Source organism: Rhinolophus sinicus, chromosome 16, assembly GCF_057876585.1.
Source record: "Rhinolophus sinicus isolate RSI-liver-muscle chromosome 16, RSI-T2T, whole genome shotgun sequence".
In the NCBI taxonomy this organism is placed as follows: Eukaryota; Metazoa; Chordata; class Mammalia; order Chiroptera; family Rhinolophidae; genus Rhinolophus; species Rhinolophus sinicus.
In genome coordinates, this window is record NC_142516.1 from 147,663,320 (window position 1) to 147,680,953 (window position 17,634).

The window sequence follows — 17,634 nt, forward strand, 5'->3', positions numbered from 1 at the left end:
AATAGTTCTGCATTAACCTAACAGATACAGGGTAGATGACATTTCAACAATAACTGGCTAACAAAATTCATGCAACCAAAAGAAGGAAAATCAAGTAAAGATTACATCATAACATCTGAAGAATCTCAAGTGCAGTTGAGTAAAACTATTTTCACTCTGTCTGGTCTTGTCTTTTCCCTTATCATAAACTGCTAGTGATACATAGCGCTATAAGCAACCTCATCTCCGAACTCAAAGCACACTGGTAAATTCTTACTCTAGGAACTGGAAACCACATATTCCATTTTTTTCCTCTTTCACAGTACACAAATACCCATCAAGTCACTATTAATAATCAGTTTTAGTTTTTTTAATTTGATTCCTGCTGCTTTAAATTTTCCTCTTTTTTCTCTGTAAATAGACAAGATGTTCATATGAAATCTAATTCTAGAAAGAGAAAAAAGGGAAACAAAAATCATGACTCAAGGTTTCCAGTTTGAAACATTTTTATCCCAGGTAAGACTTGAGTGAGTTTTCAATAAAAAGAGAATTAATTATATTGGAAGTAATACAACAGAAATCACAAAATTGCAAAAAGAAGTTTCAGAGACTATTGTTGTTCCACCAGCATCCACTGTCCCCTTCTTCCGCATGACTAGAATGTTAGCTAAGCACATGGTTACTTAAGGCAAAAAGACACTCCCCAGTCTCTCTAGCAAAGAGACTAACTCCAGATCACCGCAAAGTAATTAACACAGGGAGGTTCCAGGAACCTTCCTAAACACAGAGAAGTATTTCTTTTGCCTTTTCTTCTTCCTTCCTTCCTTCCTTCTTACATTCTGGTCCTGGGCCATGAGCTGGGGGCCACACCCCATGTAGGCTGCAGTGAACTGTTCTTCAAAGCATGGTGGCTGGTTTTTAAGTATTGTGTCCCAAGAGACAGGAAGTAGAAGCTGGCAGTCTCCTAAGGCCTGGGCACAGCATCATTTCTATGTAGTCTATTGGTCACGCAGTCACAGGGCACAGAATCAAGGGGAGGGAACATAGAACTCTCCCCCAACTCCTCAAGGAGAGACGCGCCAAAGAATTCGGGGACCTTATTTTAAAACCAAAGCACAATACCATATTTTTAAAAACTAATTAAAGTAAGATTTTATTTTTACCATTACCCTATAATTAAAAAGTCATTCATATTCACACCTACTCTTTTCAGAAACTACACACACATTATATCAAGGCACACTGACTATGCATGCTGATTAAAGCTACAATTGGCTATATGCCTTAGAGCCTGGTTACTAAAAATAACAATGTACACTCAGCTGGGGATTTTTAAGAACTAAGAGAAAACCAGAATATCTACAAATACCAACCTAGCATCAAATTAGAAATAAATCTCCATGAAACTGCTATACCAAACACATGAAAGGTAGCTTGGAGAAGTGCCCAAAGCAGTTCTGATAAATCATGGAATTTCTAAGAATCATGCCCCAGAAGCTTTTTCATGGTAGGATAAATTCAGGATTAACTTTATAAAACCATCACCAATAGGAGAGCCTAGAAGGCATGAATCCCAGAAATTCCACTTGCCCAGAAACACCCATGGGGTCTATATTACCTAGAAGCCTGTGGGAGTCATAGCTAGTTATCTACCCTGCTTTCTCCTCTAATAAAACCCAACTTCTTTAGCAAGTATTCTCTCACTTTCATGCATAAAGTACTGAGGAAGATCTGTGGCAAATTTTAATTATAAAAATATACATTAATAGATTCTACCATGAATATTAAAGCAATTTTAGCCAATAAAGTGGAAAAGAAATATAATATATACAAGCAGACTATTATAAATGTTCATTAGGAGAAACTCTTACCTTGGTGCTTCCTCTACCACTTTCTGATTTCTTCGCTGAATTGAACACTCTCTTTCATTGAGCCACAAAGCATTTCCGTGTTTATCCCCTAAAACCTGAAAAAGCAATACCATTTGAAAAAATATAGAGCCATACCCATACAGCATGTGCCCAATTAACATTTTCTCTATGTGACACCCTTTGGCTTTTTATATTCAAACCTCATAGAACATATACGTTCCTCTTTTGGTTGATGTTAATAGAGGAAAACTTTATATTTACAAACCCTAAACTCAAAACATTTTTATCAAAAGACTTAAAAAAATTCTCATGTTTCACATTGAATACACTAGGTAAAATATCAGCATCAATTATACAAATCTTGTGAAGTACAATGAGCATCAGTAAAAAGGATGTACGTTCTACATGTCCCCGGTGCGCAGGGGAGCTGCGCGTGTTGTTTCAAACATCTGTTTGTTGTTAACATTATTAAACGCCTGTTGATCGGGAAATGCTATTTTATTTACATCCAGTACGTAGTCTGTTACTTATATAAGGATGTTTTTATTGTGCTTTATTTTTGGTATAGGAAACTAGTAAAAGGTCTGGGGTTAATATATAACATATTATGATCTTTCCCATTTCTAATAATGGGAAATAAGCTGGGGTTGCCAGATAAAATAACAGGGCACCCACTTAAATTTGAATTTTCAATAAACAATGAAAATATGTCCCAAATACTGCATGGGATATACTTTTACTTTTTAATAAATCATTGTTTATCTGAAATTCAAATTTAACATGTATCTTATCTGCTAAATCTAGCAACCCTAAAACAGGCTCTCTGTTAATGTTTTGCATAGAATGTTTGATTTTCAGGAATGGATTCATCTCTTTTCAAGATTCAAGAGTAGATGCTTATTACTGAGTTCATATATTAAGTTCACAGAGGAAAAAGCTGTCCTAAAAACCAAAAAACTAGGCACTAATTTTAGCTCCCAACAGCTATGCAAACTTCCTGGGTAAGTCATTCTGTGTCTTCATGCATTATAAATGGCAGATAATATAATCTTAATGTTTTATATGACTACTGAGAAAAATCAAATAAAAAAAGATCATTGTTATAACAGATACAGTAGATTAAAAATGAATAGTTAATATATGACTGCAAATTTAATTTTTAGGAATAAAAATTAATCTATCTAACCCTCAAGAATGATTCCAAAGGAGAACATTACAGTAATGAAATGTCAATAAGGTGGGATTTTATTTCTATGACTCTTAAAGATGGTACATGAAGTACATCTAAAAATATTTTAAATCATCATAACTCTCAACCTCTTTTTTAATTCTAGTTGACAAGGAAATGAAAGTAGACTTAGTCTCCAAGAAATAAAGCCACAATAACCAAGAATTCTCAGAAATATTTCCAACTGTAAAATATTAGATTCATATACAGATAGAATCAAGAGTTTTTCTCTAAACTCTGCATAGTCTCCCAGTTCTCTTTTAAAAGTTCTGTCATTTACTAGGCAGTCAACAAAAATAATGTGACAATTATTTATTCCATTAAATAAATGAAGAAACTAGTAAACAGACAACATTAGAATAAAAAGTGCTGGTAAGAGAAGTTAATCCTTAAATGTATCATGAGCTTTTAAAAACCTTTAACGCAGCCCCTTACGGATACACATGTACTCAATATGGAAAAATCTCCCAGAAATACTGCTTACTAAAAGAACCTTCATCATAATAGTCTGTTCCACATAATGCAAAGCATCCCCGGATCCAACCCACGAAACGTCAGTAGTGTCCTGGTTGAAAAACTATGTGGTTTAAGCTACACAGAGTGGTGCCATTCAAACTCCCTGTGCCCAGTTCCAGCATGAGAAAGCACACAGTATGTTATAGCTTGTGTGAAAAATAGCAGGTGATATACACATATATACTTCATAGACTACAGCAGGATATTCAAGATCTAGTGACAGCAATCGAAACCAGGAGACTTGGAGACAAGGGTGAAAGGGATACTTACTTTTCATTGAATACTCTTTATCCTGTGAACAAATTACTTAATATAAGTAAATAAATGAAATTTGAAGAAAATAAGTAAATAAAAAACAGATCCAAGTGTAGATCAGAGATGGGCAACATGGGTGTTGCCGATTTAAGCTACTGGAAAGAAACTTTCACCTATATTTAAAAATATTACCTAGACTATATGCCATGGCTAATTAAAATAAACTAAAAGGCAGATGTAAATATATAATTACTTAACATAATTTGACAAACATTTATTGAGCATTAGTAATGGGAAAGGCACTGGCCTGGTTTGGGGGAGAGCAAATGAATAAGACCTAGTCTCTGCCCTCAGGAACGTCTTGGTCTCTTATTCCCCTTCATAAGGTATACAAATGTCGAATCACTATGTTGTACACCTGAAAGTAATACAATATTGCATGTCAACTATATTTTAATTATTTAAAAAAAATTTTAAATAACTTCTTGGTCTATTAGAAAAGTCAGACAGCTTAAGATAAAGTAACATAAGTAGTTTTCAGTAGCACGAATAAACGTTAGATGGGGTAGATAGAGAGGAGAAAATTAATTCTGCTCCTAGGAATTACAGAAGTTACAAGAAATACAGAAAAATCACCCCAAATATGTCCCTTAAGTTACAGACTTAAATATCAAACAGCCTAATCAACACCTACACTTTGATACTGAATGGGCATCTCAACCTTGATTTGTCCAACATCATAAATTGATTTCCTCCATAATACATGCACCTCCCACAGTTTCTCCCATCTCAGTAAAAAACAGTCCCATTCTCCTAAATTCCCCAAACCAAAAAGTTTTGATGCCTTATTCTTTTTTTCTCACATATCACATCTAATCTTTTAGGATATCTGATCTACTTTCACAAAATATCCAGAATTCAATCATATCTACCCACCTCCACTACCAACACCTTGACCCAAGCTGCCATCCTCTCTCACTAGAATTACCACAAGAACCTCTTAAGAAATCTCTCCGCTTCAATTGCTGGTTTTCAATTGTTAACAACCAATGAATACTGTGTGCCTTCCTTTTACTACCTTGTTGAATAGCAGTATTTATTGCAGTGCCATATCCTTTCCTCATCATTGTATGAGTGAGTGTCACAGACTGTCTTTAAATTCAGAGGTCTTCCCACCAGAAGAACTGTTGCTGAGGGACCATATACAAGAAGTTTCAAGCAGACCTAGACCAAGTCTGTAGATGAGATCCTCGTCTTGAAAGGAAGGTGGGTATATTCTGCTACGAAAAGACATGATGATCACTGGGGGGCGGGGGGGTGTCAGAAATTGGTTATGGTAGCTAATATCCAAAGATGGCCCCCAATACAACACAAAACACAGTACTCACACCCTTGCATAATTCCATATGGCAATGATTCTAGGCTGGCCAAGTAAGTTGCAAAATGTCACAAAAATGATTGTGTGCCTGTCTGAGCCTAAACCTTGAAAAGGTAGAACAACTCTTTCAAGAAGTTCTGAAAAGTAGTGTAAGAAGTCTGAATATCCATATAGAAAGGTCACATGGAAAAGCCATATGGAAGTGCTCCCAAGACTGCATAGAGGGAAAGAGAGAGAGCCAGCTACTCTAGAATCTCAGCTGAGCTCATCTTCAAGTCAACTCTCCAATGCACTTGATGTTAGATGTTCCAAAGCAGTAAAAGCCCCAACATGACTACTGACCCAATGGAGAGAAACCATGTGAGACACCATGTGAGAACCCAATCAACCCATGAAATGATGAGAAATAGTTAAATGTGTTGTTTCTTACTGTGGCAAAATATGCATAACAATTTACAATTGTAACCATTTTTAAGTGTACAGTTCAGTGACATCGAGTACATTCATGTTGTGCAACCTTAAAAGTTGTTTCAAATCATTGCATTTTGGGGTGGCTTGTAACTCAGCAATAGATAACCAAAACACAGAAAATAAACAAGTGGATTTAGAAAGGATACTAGATACAAGATCAATATGTAAAAACCAATTGTATTTCTATACACAAGCAACAATCAATGGGTAAATAAAATTTAGAAAATATTTATAATAGTGTCAAATACTGTTAAATACCTAGGAATAAATCTCATGAAAGATAAACAAAACCTCTATACTCAAAGCTACAAAACAGTGCTGAAATTAAAGAAGACCTAAATAAATGAAGATATTCTAATCCAAGGATTAGAAACCTCAATTTGTTAAGATGTCAATTCACCCCAAAATAATCTCTAAATCCAAATCCCATCAGGTGTGTGTTGGATGGTGGGGGGATATAGACAGGGCTGTGAAGGGTGGATAGAATGGATAGGTTGACAAATAAAGGCTAAAATTTACTTGTAAACTCAAAGTACTTAAAAAGAGCCAAAATTATCTGAAGAAAAACAATAAATTTAGAGTACTTATAGTACCAGATTTCTTTATTTAGTATAAAACCAAAATAATTAAGAAAGTGACCAGTCACTTAATTTACAACAAATGATCACCACAATAAATGATGGTGGAGAAACTGGATATCAGAATGGAAAAAAATGTACTTAGACTCCACCTCACATGAACCCCCGCCCCCGAATAATAATTATTCAAGGAGAGTAGGAGACATAAATATCAAAACTAAAACAATAAAGCTTTTAACTTGTGTATGCAAAGTGGACTTAAAATGGACTTAAATAAAGTTAAGAACTTCTATTCCTCAAAAGATATAATAAAGTGAATAGGCAAGCCAAGGATGGGGGGAAGATATGTACAACACATGTATCTGGCAAAGGTCTCATGAACAAAATAGATACATAAATCTGACCACTCCATAATTTTTGAAAATTAATTTGAAAAAGGAGGGCAGGGCAAGGATGAGGCTTAAGCTGTCACTTTACAAAATTAGATATCCATCTGGTCAATAAACTTATAAAAAGGTGCTCAACATCAATAGTCATCAGGGAGATGCAAACTAAAACAAAGAGACACTGTTACATGTTTGCCAAAGCGGCTAAACATTGAAAACATTGATAATACAAATGGTGGAAAGCATGGCAGCACTGCAAACTTTCCCATATTGCTGGCGGGAGTATACATTAGGGTAACCACAGTATCTACTAGAACTAAACATAGCCTTACCATGTAATCCCACAATATCTCTCCTCAGTATATCTGAAAGAATGCGTATGTCCATAAAAAGACAGCAGTTTATTTATAATATCCAAAAACAAACAACCCGAGATCTACCAACAGGAAAATGTATAAGTTATGGGTTATTCAAACAATGGAACACCATAGAGCAATTTTTAAAAGTTAATGATAACACACAGCCTCATGGAAAAATCTCAAATATATGATGGTGTGTGAAAGAAGACAGGCACAACCAAGTATGTACAGCTTGATTCCATTTATATGAAGTTTAAGAGCAAACAAAAATAATCTGTGATACTGGATGTCACAATAGCAGTTACTTTTCATAGCCAAGGAGAGGGATTGACTGGGAAATGGTAGGAAGGAATCTTTTTATATAAAGAAATGTTCCCTATATAGATCTGGATGGTTGTTACACAGACATATGTAAATATAAAAATTTTTATTGAACTGTACACATAGATCTGTAGCTTTACTGTATATGTGTGATATATCAATTTAGAATATCTAAAAACAAAACATGCTCATCACAGAAAGAAATACGTCATGTCTAATGTTTTAAAAATGCAAACTGATTATATATATGTAAGTTTGCAAATTTTTTCCCACTCTGGAAAATTTGAGGATCTACCTATAAATGTCTACATAAAATAATACTCAAACACAATGACAGAATCTAATTGTTATATTATGTCCTATCAGAAGGGACAAGGGCAGCAAATAGCCTTCCATTTAGTTTTCTGGTTCTCTGTCCACATCAAATTAAGAAAAAGGATATATTTAAATTTCAGTATGACTTCTAATATGATATTTAATCAATTTAATTGTTACATATCAATTCATAGCCATAACGTCAAACATTAGCACGAAGGCATTTCTGACAGAAAAACGAAAACTTCAGCAGACTTGTTTTCTTTTTCTTCTATGTTTTATTTCAGAAACCCATTTCATTTTGCTGAAATCCACACTCCCACAACCATTTTAACAGTTGGATTAAAATCTTAATCTGAGTAGAAGAAATGATTTCCTCATCTTTATACAACCAGCTCATAGCAGAATACCTATCACAGTGAGCCACACAGACATATGGTGAACTGAAATAATACAAGAGTCCAAGTCTGGCACTTTTCTTTTAAAAATGACCTCAAATGGCCCAATCCAAGGAGAATGAATGAGTTTCAGCCTGGTCAGACATGTTGGGATAGCTTCTTTCTAGAACTGGACTTTTTTATCATTCCCCATTAGAACCAACATTCTGGTACTTCGACAAAAAGTGTATCAGATTCCAAAGGTAGGTGATCCATTCTATGTATGTTCTCTATTTCGTACTTAGTCAAGCATATCAGAATAACTCATAATCATTCTAAATGGAAGAAAGGATATGTTTATAATAGGAATAAATTATATTATTTTAATGTTATAATAATTAGAAAGCATCTTAAAATGAACCAACCTGAATTTCTATATGACGAGGGTTATCAATAAATTTTTCTATTAATAGTCTATCATCACCAAAACTAGAAGCAGCTTCTTGAGATGAAAATCTAAAACCATCTCTGGAAAGAAAAAGAGAAGAACAGTCAAACAAACAGAACAAATGCAACCCTTAATATAAAAGAAAAATAATTAAATGTTTATTTTGGCTTACTTCTGAACAAAGCAGAGAAAAACTCAATGTACAAATAACTAAGTTAACTTTGGTTGAACTACAACTCTTACACTCACTAGCTTTGTGAGCTTGGATGAGTGATTTAACTTCCTTGATTCTAGATTTTATATTTAAACAGGAACAGTGATACTTATTTCACCATCTGTTAAAAACGAGATATTTTTAATAAAGCATACAAGAAATCATATAAAATTTTACTTCTTCAACCCTAATATACTTTAATTCCACTAATAAAATAAATACAAATGTATATATCCATTTGACTCAAAAGTCGGAAGACACACTCAAAAATGTAAAGAATCTGGCCAACTGCACAACTGGGGCAGAACTACAGCAAACAAAACTCGGTGCAAATGAACATACAATAGATCGTTAAGAACATTTCCTGATAGTTTAAATAAACATCTTTAAATGCAGTTGCCTTCATACAACAATACCAATCATTATATTGTCTTCTTTAAAATTTTTCAAAATTAATAATTAAAAGAGAAAAGTACAATTTTCAAAATAAAAATATGGACTTAATTATTGCTTTATATATGTTATTCCCAAACTATAATAACTTAAATTGTTATTATTAAATATGCTTACTAAATTCACACACTATAAAATGGGCTCATTCAATCTACTGAATACTCAAACTTGCTTACCGAAAACTGAGTATATTATTACATTATTTCCTATTCATTGATACATTCAGAATATAAAATTTAATTCCCTTATAATTCCCATATAATTAATAGTTTCTTAACCTTCAGATTAAATAGCTGTATTTATGTACAACATTAAAATTCTTCTAATCCTTTAATATGTAAACACTCCATCTGGCAATATTAGAAATAACTATTTCGTTTTGTGCTTGAAAAATACAACGTTACAAGTAAACTCTGACTAGAAGATAAATTTCAGAACATGCTGCAAGAAATCCTATTTCCAGGAGTTCTCAGGGAAAAGATATCAGGTTTTCTCAGTCCTTCATTACCTCCTTGATTTAGGGTAATAGAGTTTAGATCTCAGGAGCCTGTAAACCTCAAAGAAATTAAAGCACAATGAACCATTGTTTTCAATACCACATAACCATCTTTTTTTATTTGATGGTATACGATGATTCACAAAGAAAAACATAGCACTTTATAGTTTATCTCTGCTGCAATGACTGAGAGTTTTAATTTTTGCATTTAAACGAAGAACACCACAAGCAAAAAATCAAAGTCACCCAAATATATTAAGTATCAAGTATGAAAGCATCACCAACATATTTTGGAGCTCATGGAAAATTGCATTGAGAACATAAATTTGTTACACTCATTCATTCAAGAAATATTTACTAATCACGAAACTATGTACCTTGTACATATTTAGGTGATGGCAATACAAAAATAAAACAAATTGCCTCCACCTAAAGTCTAGTAGGGTAGTCCAAAATACAGACATGACAAATTACCCATTTTAGCCATAGCACTGTGTTTAAATTTGTATTGGGAAAAGAAAGCCAGAGGTTATTATGATAACATGAGTCTACTTTCAACAACCTTCTCACCTAATTATAATAAAATAACAAGAAACACTATTTTCTTTTTTAAATTTGTCAGATATTATAAAGATTCTAAAAGAGGTTAGATGCTATTTCCCTGAAAAAAACTTAGGAAAGATGTTACAAGAGGAAGACAAGGAAAGATGTTACAAGAGGGAGACACTCCTTAGGATAAAATAATAAAGCAATTAATTGCTACTAAGTTTTCCTTCCAAAGAATGCTAAAATTTTTGTGGAAAATGCGAAAACAATTTCTTCCTCAAGGAGGGAAGGCGAGCGGGATGAGTAGATGCAGTGTGGCATGATATTAACAGTTGGTGACTCTAGAAGACAAATATTTAGGTGTTTTCAGAACTGTTCTCTCAGTTTTTAAGTAGTTTTGATTTTTCCAAACAAACAGGATATAGAACAACTTTTTAAAATGAGAAGCATGTATCATTAAATTGAAATAGTGTGATACTTTTTTTAATCTCTACAAAGTTTCAGAGATGATTTATTTATCAAGTTGAAGAGAGCAACATTTGCGGGTAGAAAATTATTTAGGTATGTATTTTTATTAATCATTTGAACACATTTTGAATCAGTGTGCCATTTATTGGCCAAGAAACAGTTAAATTATTTACCAAAAGTTGCCGGATATATGAATGAATATAGTGCTTTCTGAATTCTAAATTAAAATCCATAGGTTAACAACAGCACAGCAAATTTCATTGACAAGAAACTGAAGAATAATCCCCACCATAAAAGAACATGTTACTAACAGTAGCCCTGGCGAAATGACTGACTGATAAGAAATCTGATATTCTATGAAGAATAATGAAAAATAAGTGCTATGGTTTTTAGTGAAATTGCCATTTAAGTGCCATACATACAAAAAGGGAAAACAACAAGAAAAAATTAAAGTTCATAAAAGCCATATCTCTTATAAAACCATTAAGTTGTGTTTAATGTCTTTATTACATCATTCTTTTCTACAAAGAGACTGTAGCAGATTGTCTTTTCCAAAGATGGTCACAGTGCTATCACCCATTCCACGTGCTCTTCTAAGAATCTTGCTGCTCCCAGAGTCTAATTCCCCTCCTCTTGAATTTGGGAAGAATCTGTGCTAACTGGTATTCCACAGAATATGGTGTGAATAAAGGAACCTGTGTGACTTCTGAGACTGGATCATAAAAAATGATACTGCGTCCACTTGGATTTGAAATAACTGCCCTTGGACCCCTGGGTCACTATGTAAGAAGCATTACAGCCACAATACAGTGAGGAAGCCCAAGCCACCCATGGAGTTATATAAATAAAGCACAAGCAATAGTTTCAACACCTGAACCTTGAAAGACAAAAGCCAAATAAAATGGATTATATGGTAAAAATGGGACTAAGCTTGCCTCCTCCCCTTATGCTTGTTTCACAGCAGCCAGCCAGTCTGACTTCAAACATTCCACATAGTTAACCAATGCGCTGTAATATAAAAGTAAATCTCCACTATCAAAAGGAATCAAGCCAGAGTTCCAGAGAGAAGCTAAGAACCAGACCATTCTTCAATTAAGCATTCTTCAATTTTGAAGATAAAAACCGTCACTCTGACTTTAACCTCACAGCTTTTCCTAAGAAATTTTCAAGTAAAGAAGTGTTGCAGCATACGTAGTATTTAATGCATATAAATCAATCCTAAAACCAAAGAGAGAGTAAGTGCAAAAAAATAAGATAAACAAGTAACTGCAAATCATCCTTGAGTACTCTCACACTCTATATTCAGTCACTCGGTAAATCCTGTTGCCTCTACTTTCAGAATTAAACTATTTTCTTATCACCTCCACCATAACACCAATGAAAGCCACCATCACTGTTTTTCTTGCATGGATTATTGCAACAGCCTCTGGACTGGTTTCCCTGATTCCAGAGTTCATGAATCTACTCCTGTCTGTTAAGTCTATTTCAAGATAGCAAACAGTGATCCTTTTAAAACCTAAGTCACAAAATCTTGATAACTAGTTAATATGGAAGTTCATTATACTCTTCTACCATTTTGTATGTTTGAAATCTTCTATAATTAAAAAACTGTATATAATGTTAGTAATTTGTTGAAGTTCCATGATTGTGACTTCTCTACTCAAAAGCTTCCAATGCTCCCCATCTCACTTAACAATGGCCTACAAGGTCCTAACATAATCTGCCCCCACTCCACCCAAAACAATCGTTTCAACACCTGAACTCTTGCCTCACCTCCTTCTACTCCTCTCTCCCTTCACCACCTAGCCACCTTATTGCTCCTAGATCTCTCAACAGGCTCCAACGCCAAGTCCTCCACACTTACTCTTCCCTCGCGCGGATCCTTTCCTCTGCCTTCTCAGTGAGGACAACTCCGTCATCCTGTTTAGAATGGGAATTCCCTCCAATCTTCCCCACGGCTCTTCCCTTCCGCCTTTATTTTTTCTTATGCTACTTATCACCTTCCACAATAGTATATGATTTCCTTTGATTTTATTCATTGTTTGTCTATTCCTACCAGAACAGGATTTCTGAATCTTATTTATATCATGGATCTTTTGCAGAATCAGGCAACATACGAACTTCGTCAAAATAAGGCTTAAAGTGATTTAAAATGCCTAAAATAAAATGCATAAGATTGCACAGGAAACAAATTATATTCAAACATAGGTATCAAAATATTTTTTAAAACAATTTTGGGATATAATGTATGTAGTTCTTTATTCATTAATAAGTTCCAACAAGTCTAATAATCATTGTAACTTAGAGGTATCTACAACAACTGTAATGTAATACTACTGTCTGTATGTGATTTCCTAAGTGGTAAAAAGTTCCATCCAAAGATACTACTGCTATTCTAGTTTGTTGCCTATATTAGGTGACACACAAAATTCCTATTAGATGCCAGTGAAAGAAACATGTACTTTTCTTCTTCATCCAGATGCATGAACCGCACCTGAATTTTATGGATCTGTGAATTCAAAGGTTAAGAACTCCTGATCTAGTATATACACTGCATGGAGGAACAAATTATTTTGTTTTTATTCATTGCTCTATTCCTGAAGTCTTATTTAAAAAGTTCCTGTCATACAGTAGGCTCTCAACAAATACTGCCATCTATGCAATGAGTTTATACTTGCTGGGTAAGCTTGAGATTGCAGAGAAGAATCTGATGTTATGTCAGCCAATATCTGGTATCAGTGCCACTCAGTGAGACTGAGGTTTAAAGACCCATATGTGTCATATATCATTACCGCACAACATAAGCCAATTACTTTCTCTGACATTCAAACAAAGAAACAATATTGTTCTGAGACAATTTTCTTTTAGTGTTAAAACTAGATGCGTAGTCTGCAACATGGTGTCTTCCCATTAGATTTTAAAGGGTAATATATTGCATCTAGGAAATTTTTACCTTACTTGTTCACTTTAGAACCTAATTTCTGAATTAGGGTTGTACTTGACAACTTTCACATCAACTACTCCAGATTTCTGTCTTTAAGAGATTTTGAGGAGAGGGGAAGAAAGGAAAAGGAAAGAGGAAGGAGACGGAAGGAAAAGGGAAGAAAGGGAGAAAGCAGAATTAACCATTTGGAAGATCAAATTACTTCTAGGTAGAGAAAATGCAGAAAAGGCAACATTAACAAGTATTCAGCAATTTTTTTTTATCTCATCTCCTCCCTCCAAAAAAAATGACATAAATCCCTTTTACTGCTAAACCTGAAAATAAATAAGAATAGGGTCCCCTAAAAAGAAGAGAGTCCTCTAAAATCTGCTCATACAAGGCAGTTTTTCAAAAAATTATTTTCTAATCACTATGATATGTCAATGCACTGGGTTTTTAAATTTTTGTTTTAAAAGTTACTTTTAATTTCTGAAATTACTAATAAATTTAGTGTTCTAAATTTACAACAGAGTGCACTGCATAACAGACATAGAACAATTTCAAATACAAAAGGAAATATATTTCACACTATATAATTATCAAAGTAGTTTACTACTTTTATAGAAAAGCAAAGAAAAGCAAGTGCATACTGAGTAATACATAAACAAATGAAATTATGCATGTTTTTAAAAATATTTGGTTCAGGGCCAACCCGGTGGCTCAGGTGGTTGGAGCGCTCTGCTCCTAATGCCGAGGTCACCAGTTCAATTTCCACATGGGCCAGTGAACTGCGCCCTCTACAGCTAAGATTGTGAACAACAGCTCTCCCTGGAGCTGGGCTGCCGTGGGCTACCGTGTGCCACCAGGAGTGGCCAGTGGCCAGTGGCCAGCATGAGTGGCCAGTGGCCAGCGGCCAGCATGAGTGGATGGCGGCCATCGTGAGTGGCCAGCAGCCGGTGAGAGCTGCCATGTGCTGCTGTGAGCGGATGACCAGAGACCAATTGCCTCAGCCAGGGGAAGCACAAGGCTCATAATACCAGCATGGACCAGGGAGCTGTGTCCTACACAACTAGACTGAGAAACAAAGGCTTGAACTGGAGTGGGGCAGGGAGGAGGCAAAAGAAGGGAAGGGAGAAGGGAGGGGAATATTTGGTTCAAATCTTTTACTACATTCAGAATTGTACAACCAAATCTTAGTAAATTTTTACCTAGAAAACAGCATGACGAATTTTTTAAATACATAGTAAAAACAAAAAGACAATCCTTTGTTAATGTTCAAAAAATTTAAAAACCTTTTAATAATATGATAATCATCATCAAAAATATAAATAAGTTAGTTTCTGCATAATTTCATATTTTTCCCATCTAAAAGGGTAAAAATCAGATAGTTATTGTAATTATTCCATTATGCTTTTGGTATCTGTTTACTTGTCAGTTTAATAAAACTCTAGTAACTGCAATTTTCATCAAAAGTATATTTTGGACAGCATCTCACCTGGTCTCTTCATCATCCCAAGCGATTCGCATGCCTTTCCCACCACCACCTGCTGAGGCCTTGATCATGACAGGGTAGCCTAACAGCAGGGAAGAATTAGACAGAAGTTCAGACTTTGATCATTTGGATGCATGAACATGACAACTGACCACATGTTCAATAACGCAGAAGACAATAACTAATTTATTTAAAAGTTCCTTTCTTGAGAGTCAGGAAAATAACACCAGTGTAATGATCCTGTATGTATTTTATAAATGAGTATATGATCACTTCAAAAAAGAAACACTGTATCAATAAACATAACATTCTCCCCGTAATGAAATAGGAAGCTAAGAAAACATAAATAATTTGACAATCAATTCCAAAAACAGAAGTAGATACAGTATTAACCAAAGATATATGAAGCAACTTACACAGTATTAACACACACACACACACACACACACACACACACACACACTTTATGATTCCCCAGAACTGCTGTTTGCATGCATAACAAATTAAACTCCCTTGTTTCAAAAGTAATGATTTATAGGTACGTAAGGTATTTTTATCTGAAAAGTCACAGGAAACCCCTGCAGCTTTTACCAGCAAGAAGTGACATGAAGGTTTTGGGGAAAATCAAGCCATGACTATTATATTATGGTGTGGAGCAGAAGTTCCAGGGTTTGCTGATATCAGTGGAGAAGCTATTGTACTATTCCATTCACTCAACAGAAAATGCGTATACTAGCGGATACTATGAAAATACAAAAAATACAAAGGCCCAAAACAAATGGCATTTCCGTTGTAAGTTTTGAAGTTTTGTAAGAGAAAATAAAACCATAAAATTGTTGTTAGTTAACAGGATTGAATATTTAGATTAATACACTGAAAATTTTGATAGCATGAGTCACCTATAGCAATTTAGCAAAAAAAGCTATAAAGTCTAGTTGTTTAGAGGTTTTCTGAAAAAACAAGATAGAAATACTCATGTCTGAGACCACTTGTTTATAACCTTTTCTGTAGAAAGAAGAGGTCAGTAGTGAAACCTTAAAGGACTCTTCCTGGCCTGTGATGCTCTAATAGAACTAAACTCTAGCTATAGGATCTTAGAGAAAAAGGGAAGACAGGACCAAAGGTCATAGATCTTTGACCCCTAAACCACAAAACATCACTCTTAACTTCAACTTAGTTAAAATGGCACTTGCTTCCTAAGTGTTTCATAATTAATTCAATTTTTTAAATTCCGATGTTAGTTATATTTTTATGGGATAGATTGATGTGGGATAGCATTTTACAAGCATTGCTAAGTGCAGTGAGAAGAAGAAAGATTAACATACTTTTTTCGTATTGAGAGCCTTATAATATGGGAAGAGGGAAAGTGCCCAAATAATTCAATCACTGGGAATTCAGAAGAGAAAAGGATCATAGGAAGGTAAGATAAAAGGAAATAAGAAAGAAAAGCATATTCTAAAAAGGGACATTTATATGAGGCTATAAAGGAATAGCAGAATTTGAACATGTAGGCAGGAATAGCAGAAATAAAACAGGCGGGAAGCAAGGGACAAGTTTAAGAAATGAATGAAACAATTCAGTTGAAGTAGAGAAGATCTGTAGGATGACAGAGGAAACGAGAACTGAAAACATACGTTGGGGGCAAGTTATGCTTCATACTTTTGAATGACATAGTTCCTGCATGAGACTGACAAAAACAATATTTTTTTCACTCAATGCTGCAGCCTCACATGAATGTCACATAAAGGAATTAAATTGAAATCGGTAAAGAAAAATTAGCCTATTTTTAAGCAGTGAAGAAATAATATCTAAAAATTAGAAATGGGCATGCCTAGGAAATCCTTTTTACAACTTAAGGTCTTTCTTTAAACAAACGGGTCCATATTCCCCAAAAAACACGTTATCAATTCACCATCAAAAACTCTTCATCCGTGTAAACAGGAAACCACAAGAGGTATGATATCCACACCCCATATCTCTACTATTTTCAGCTCTCTCTGAGGATGAGGAAATTTGCAGTTATTTTGATACAGTATTAATCTCATTTTAGTTGTTCACTATGGACCCTGGACTATCTAGTAATTCGTGAGGTTCAAAATAAGATTGGGAAATTGTCCTTGGTCACAGGAAACTAGACGGGGAAACAAAACACATAAAATAATTTGTCAACCAGAAATTATTATATGTTCAGAAAAAGTGAGAAATTGTTAGGCAATATATAATAAGGGAAATACAACATGGTCCCCCAAAAGGAGGTAGTGCTGCATTAGACCTGTGAATACACATAACCCAGGAAGATAAGATTCTCTCACAAAAATCTAACAAGCCAAATACAAAACAATTGGGAAAGAGGGAGAAAAATGACAGACGTTAATGACATTATAGTCACAAACTTAATCTAATTTTGAGCTACAATTGAAAATAATATAAAAATGAGGTTTTCTACTCAATTTCTTATGCCAAAGTAGTCATTAAACTTTAGATAATACATATTTTATGCTGTCACCATGCTGTGGAGAAACAAGACCTAGCCATTTGAAGAGGAGGGAAATGAATATTC

At 34.4% G+C, this 17,634-nt stretch overlaps 1 protein-coding gene across 1 annotated transcript in view; it reads right to left on the reverse strand.

Annotated features, from left to right (window-relative positions):
* The window catches only part of PCCA (propionyl-CoA carboxylase subunit alpha), a 358,009-nt gene that overhangs the window by 202,396 nt on the left and 137,979 nt on the right, over positions 1–17,634 (reverse strand). Inside the window, exons 9-11 of the mRNA XM_019754213.3 lie at positions 15,078–15,156; positions 8,460–8,562; positions 1,851–1,945 (exon numbers count right to left, since the gene is read on the reverse strand). Coding sequence (XP_019609772.1) covers positions 1,851–1,945; positions 8,460–8,562; positions 15,078–15,156 — 277 coding nt within the window. The remainder of the gene's footprint in view (positions 1–1,850; positions 1,946–8,459; positions 8,563–15,077; positions 15,157–17,634) is intronic.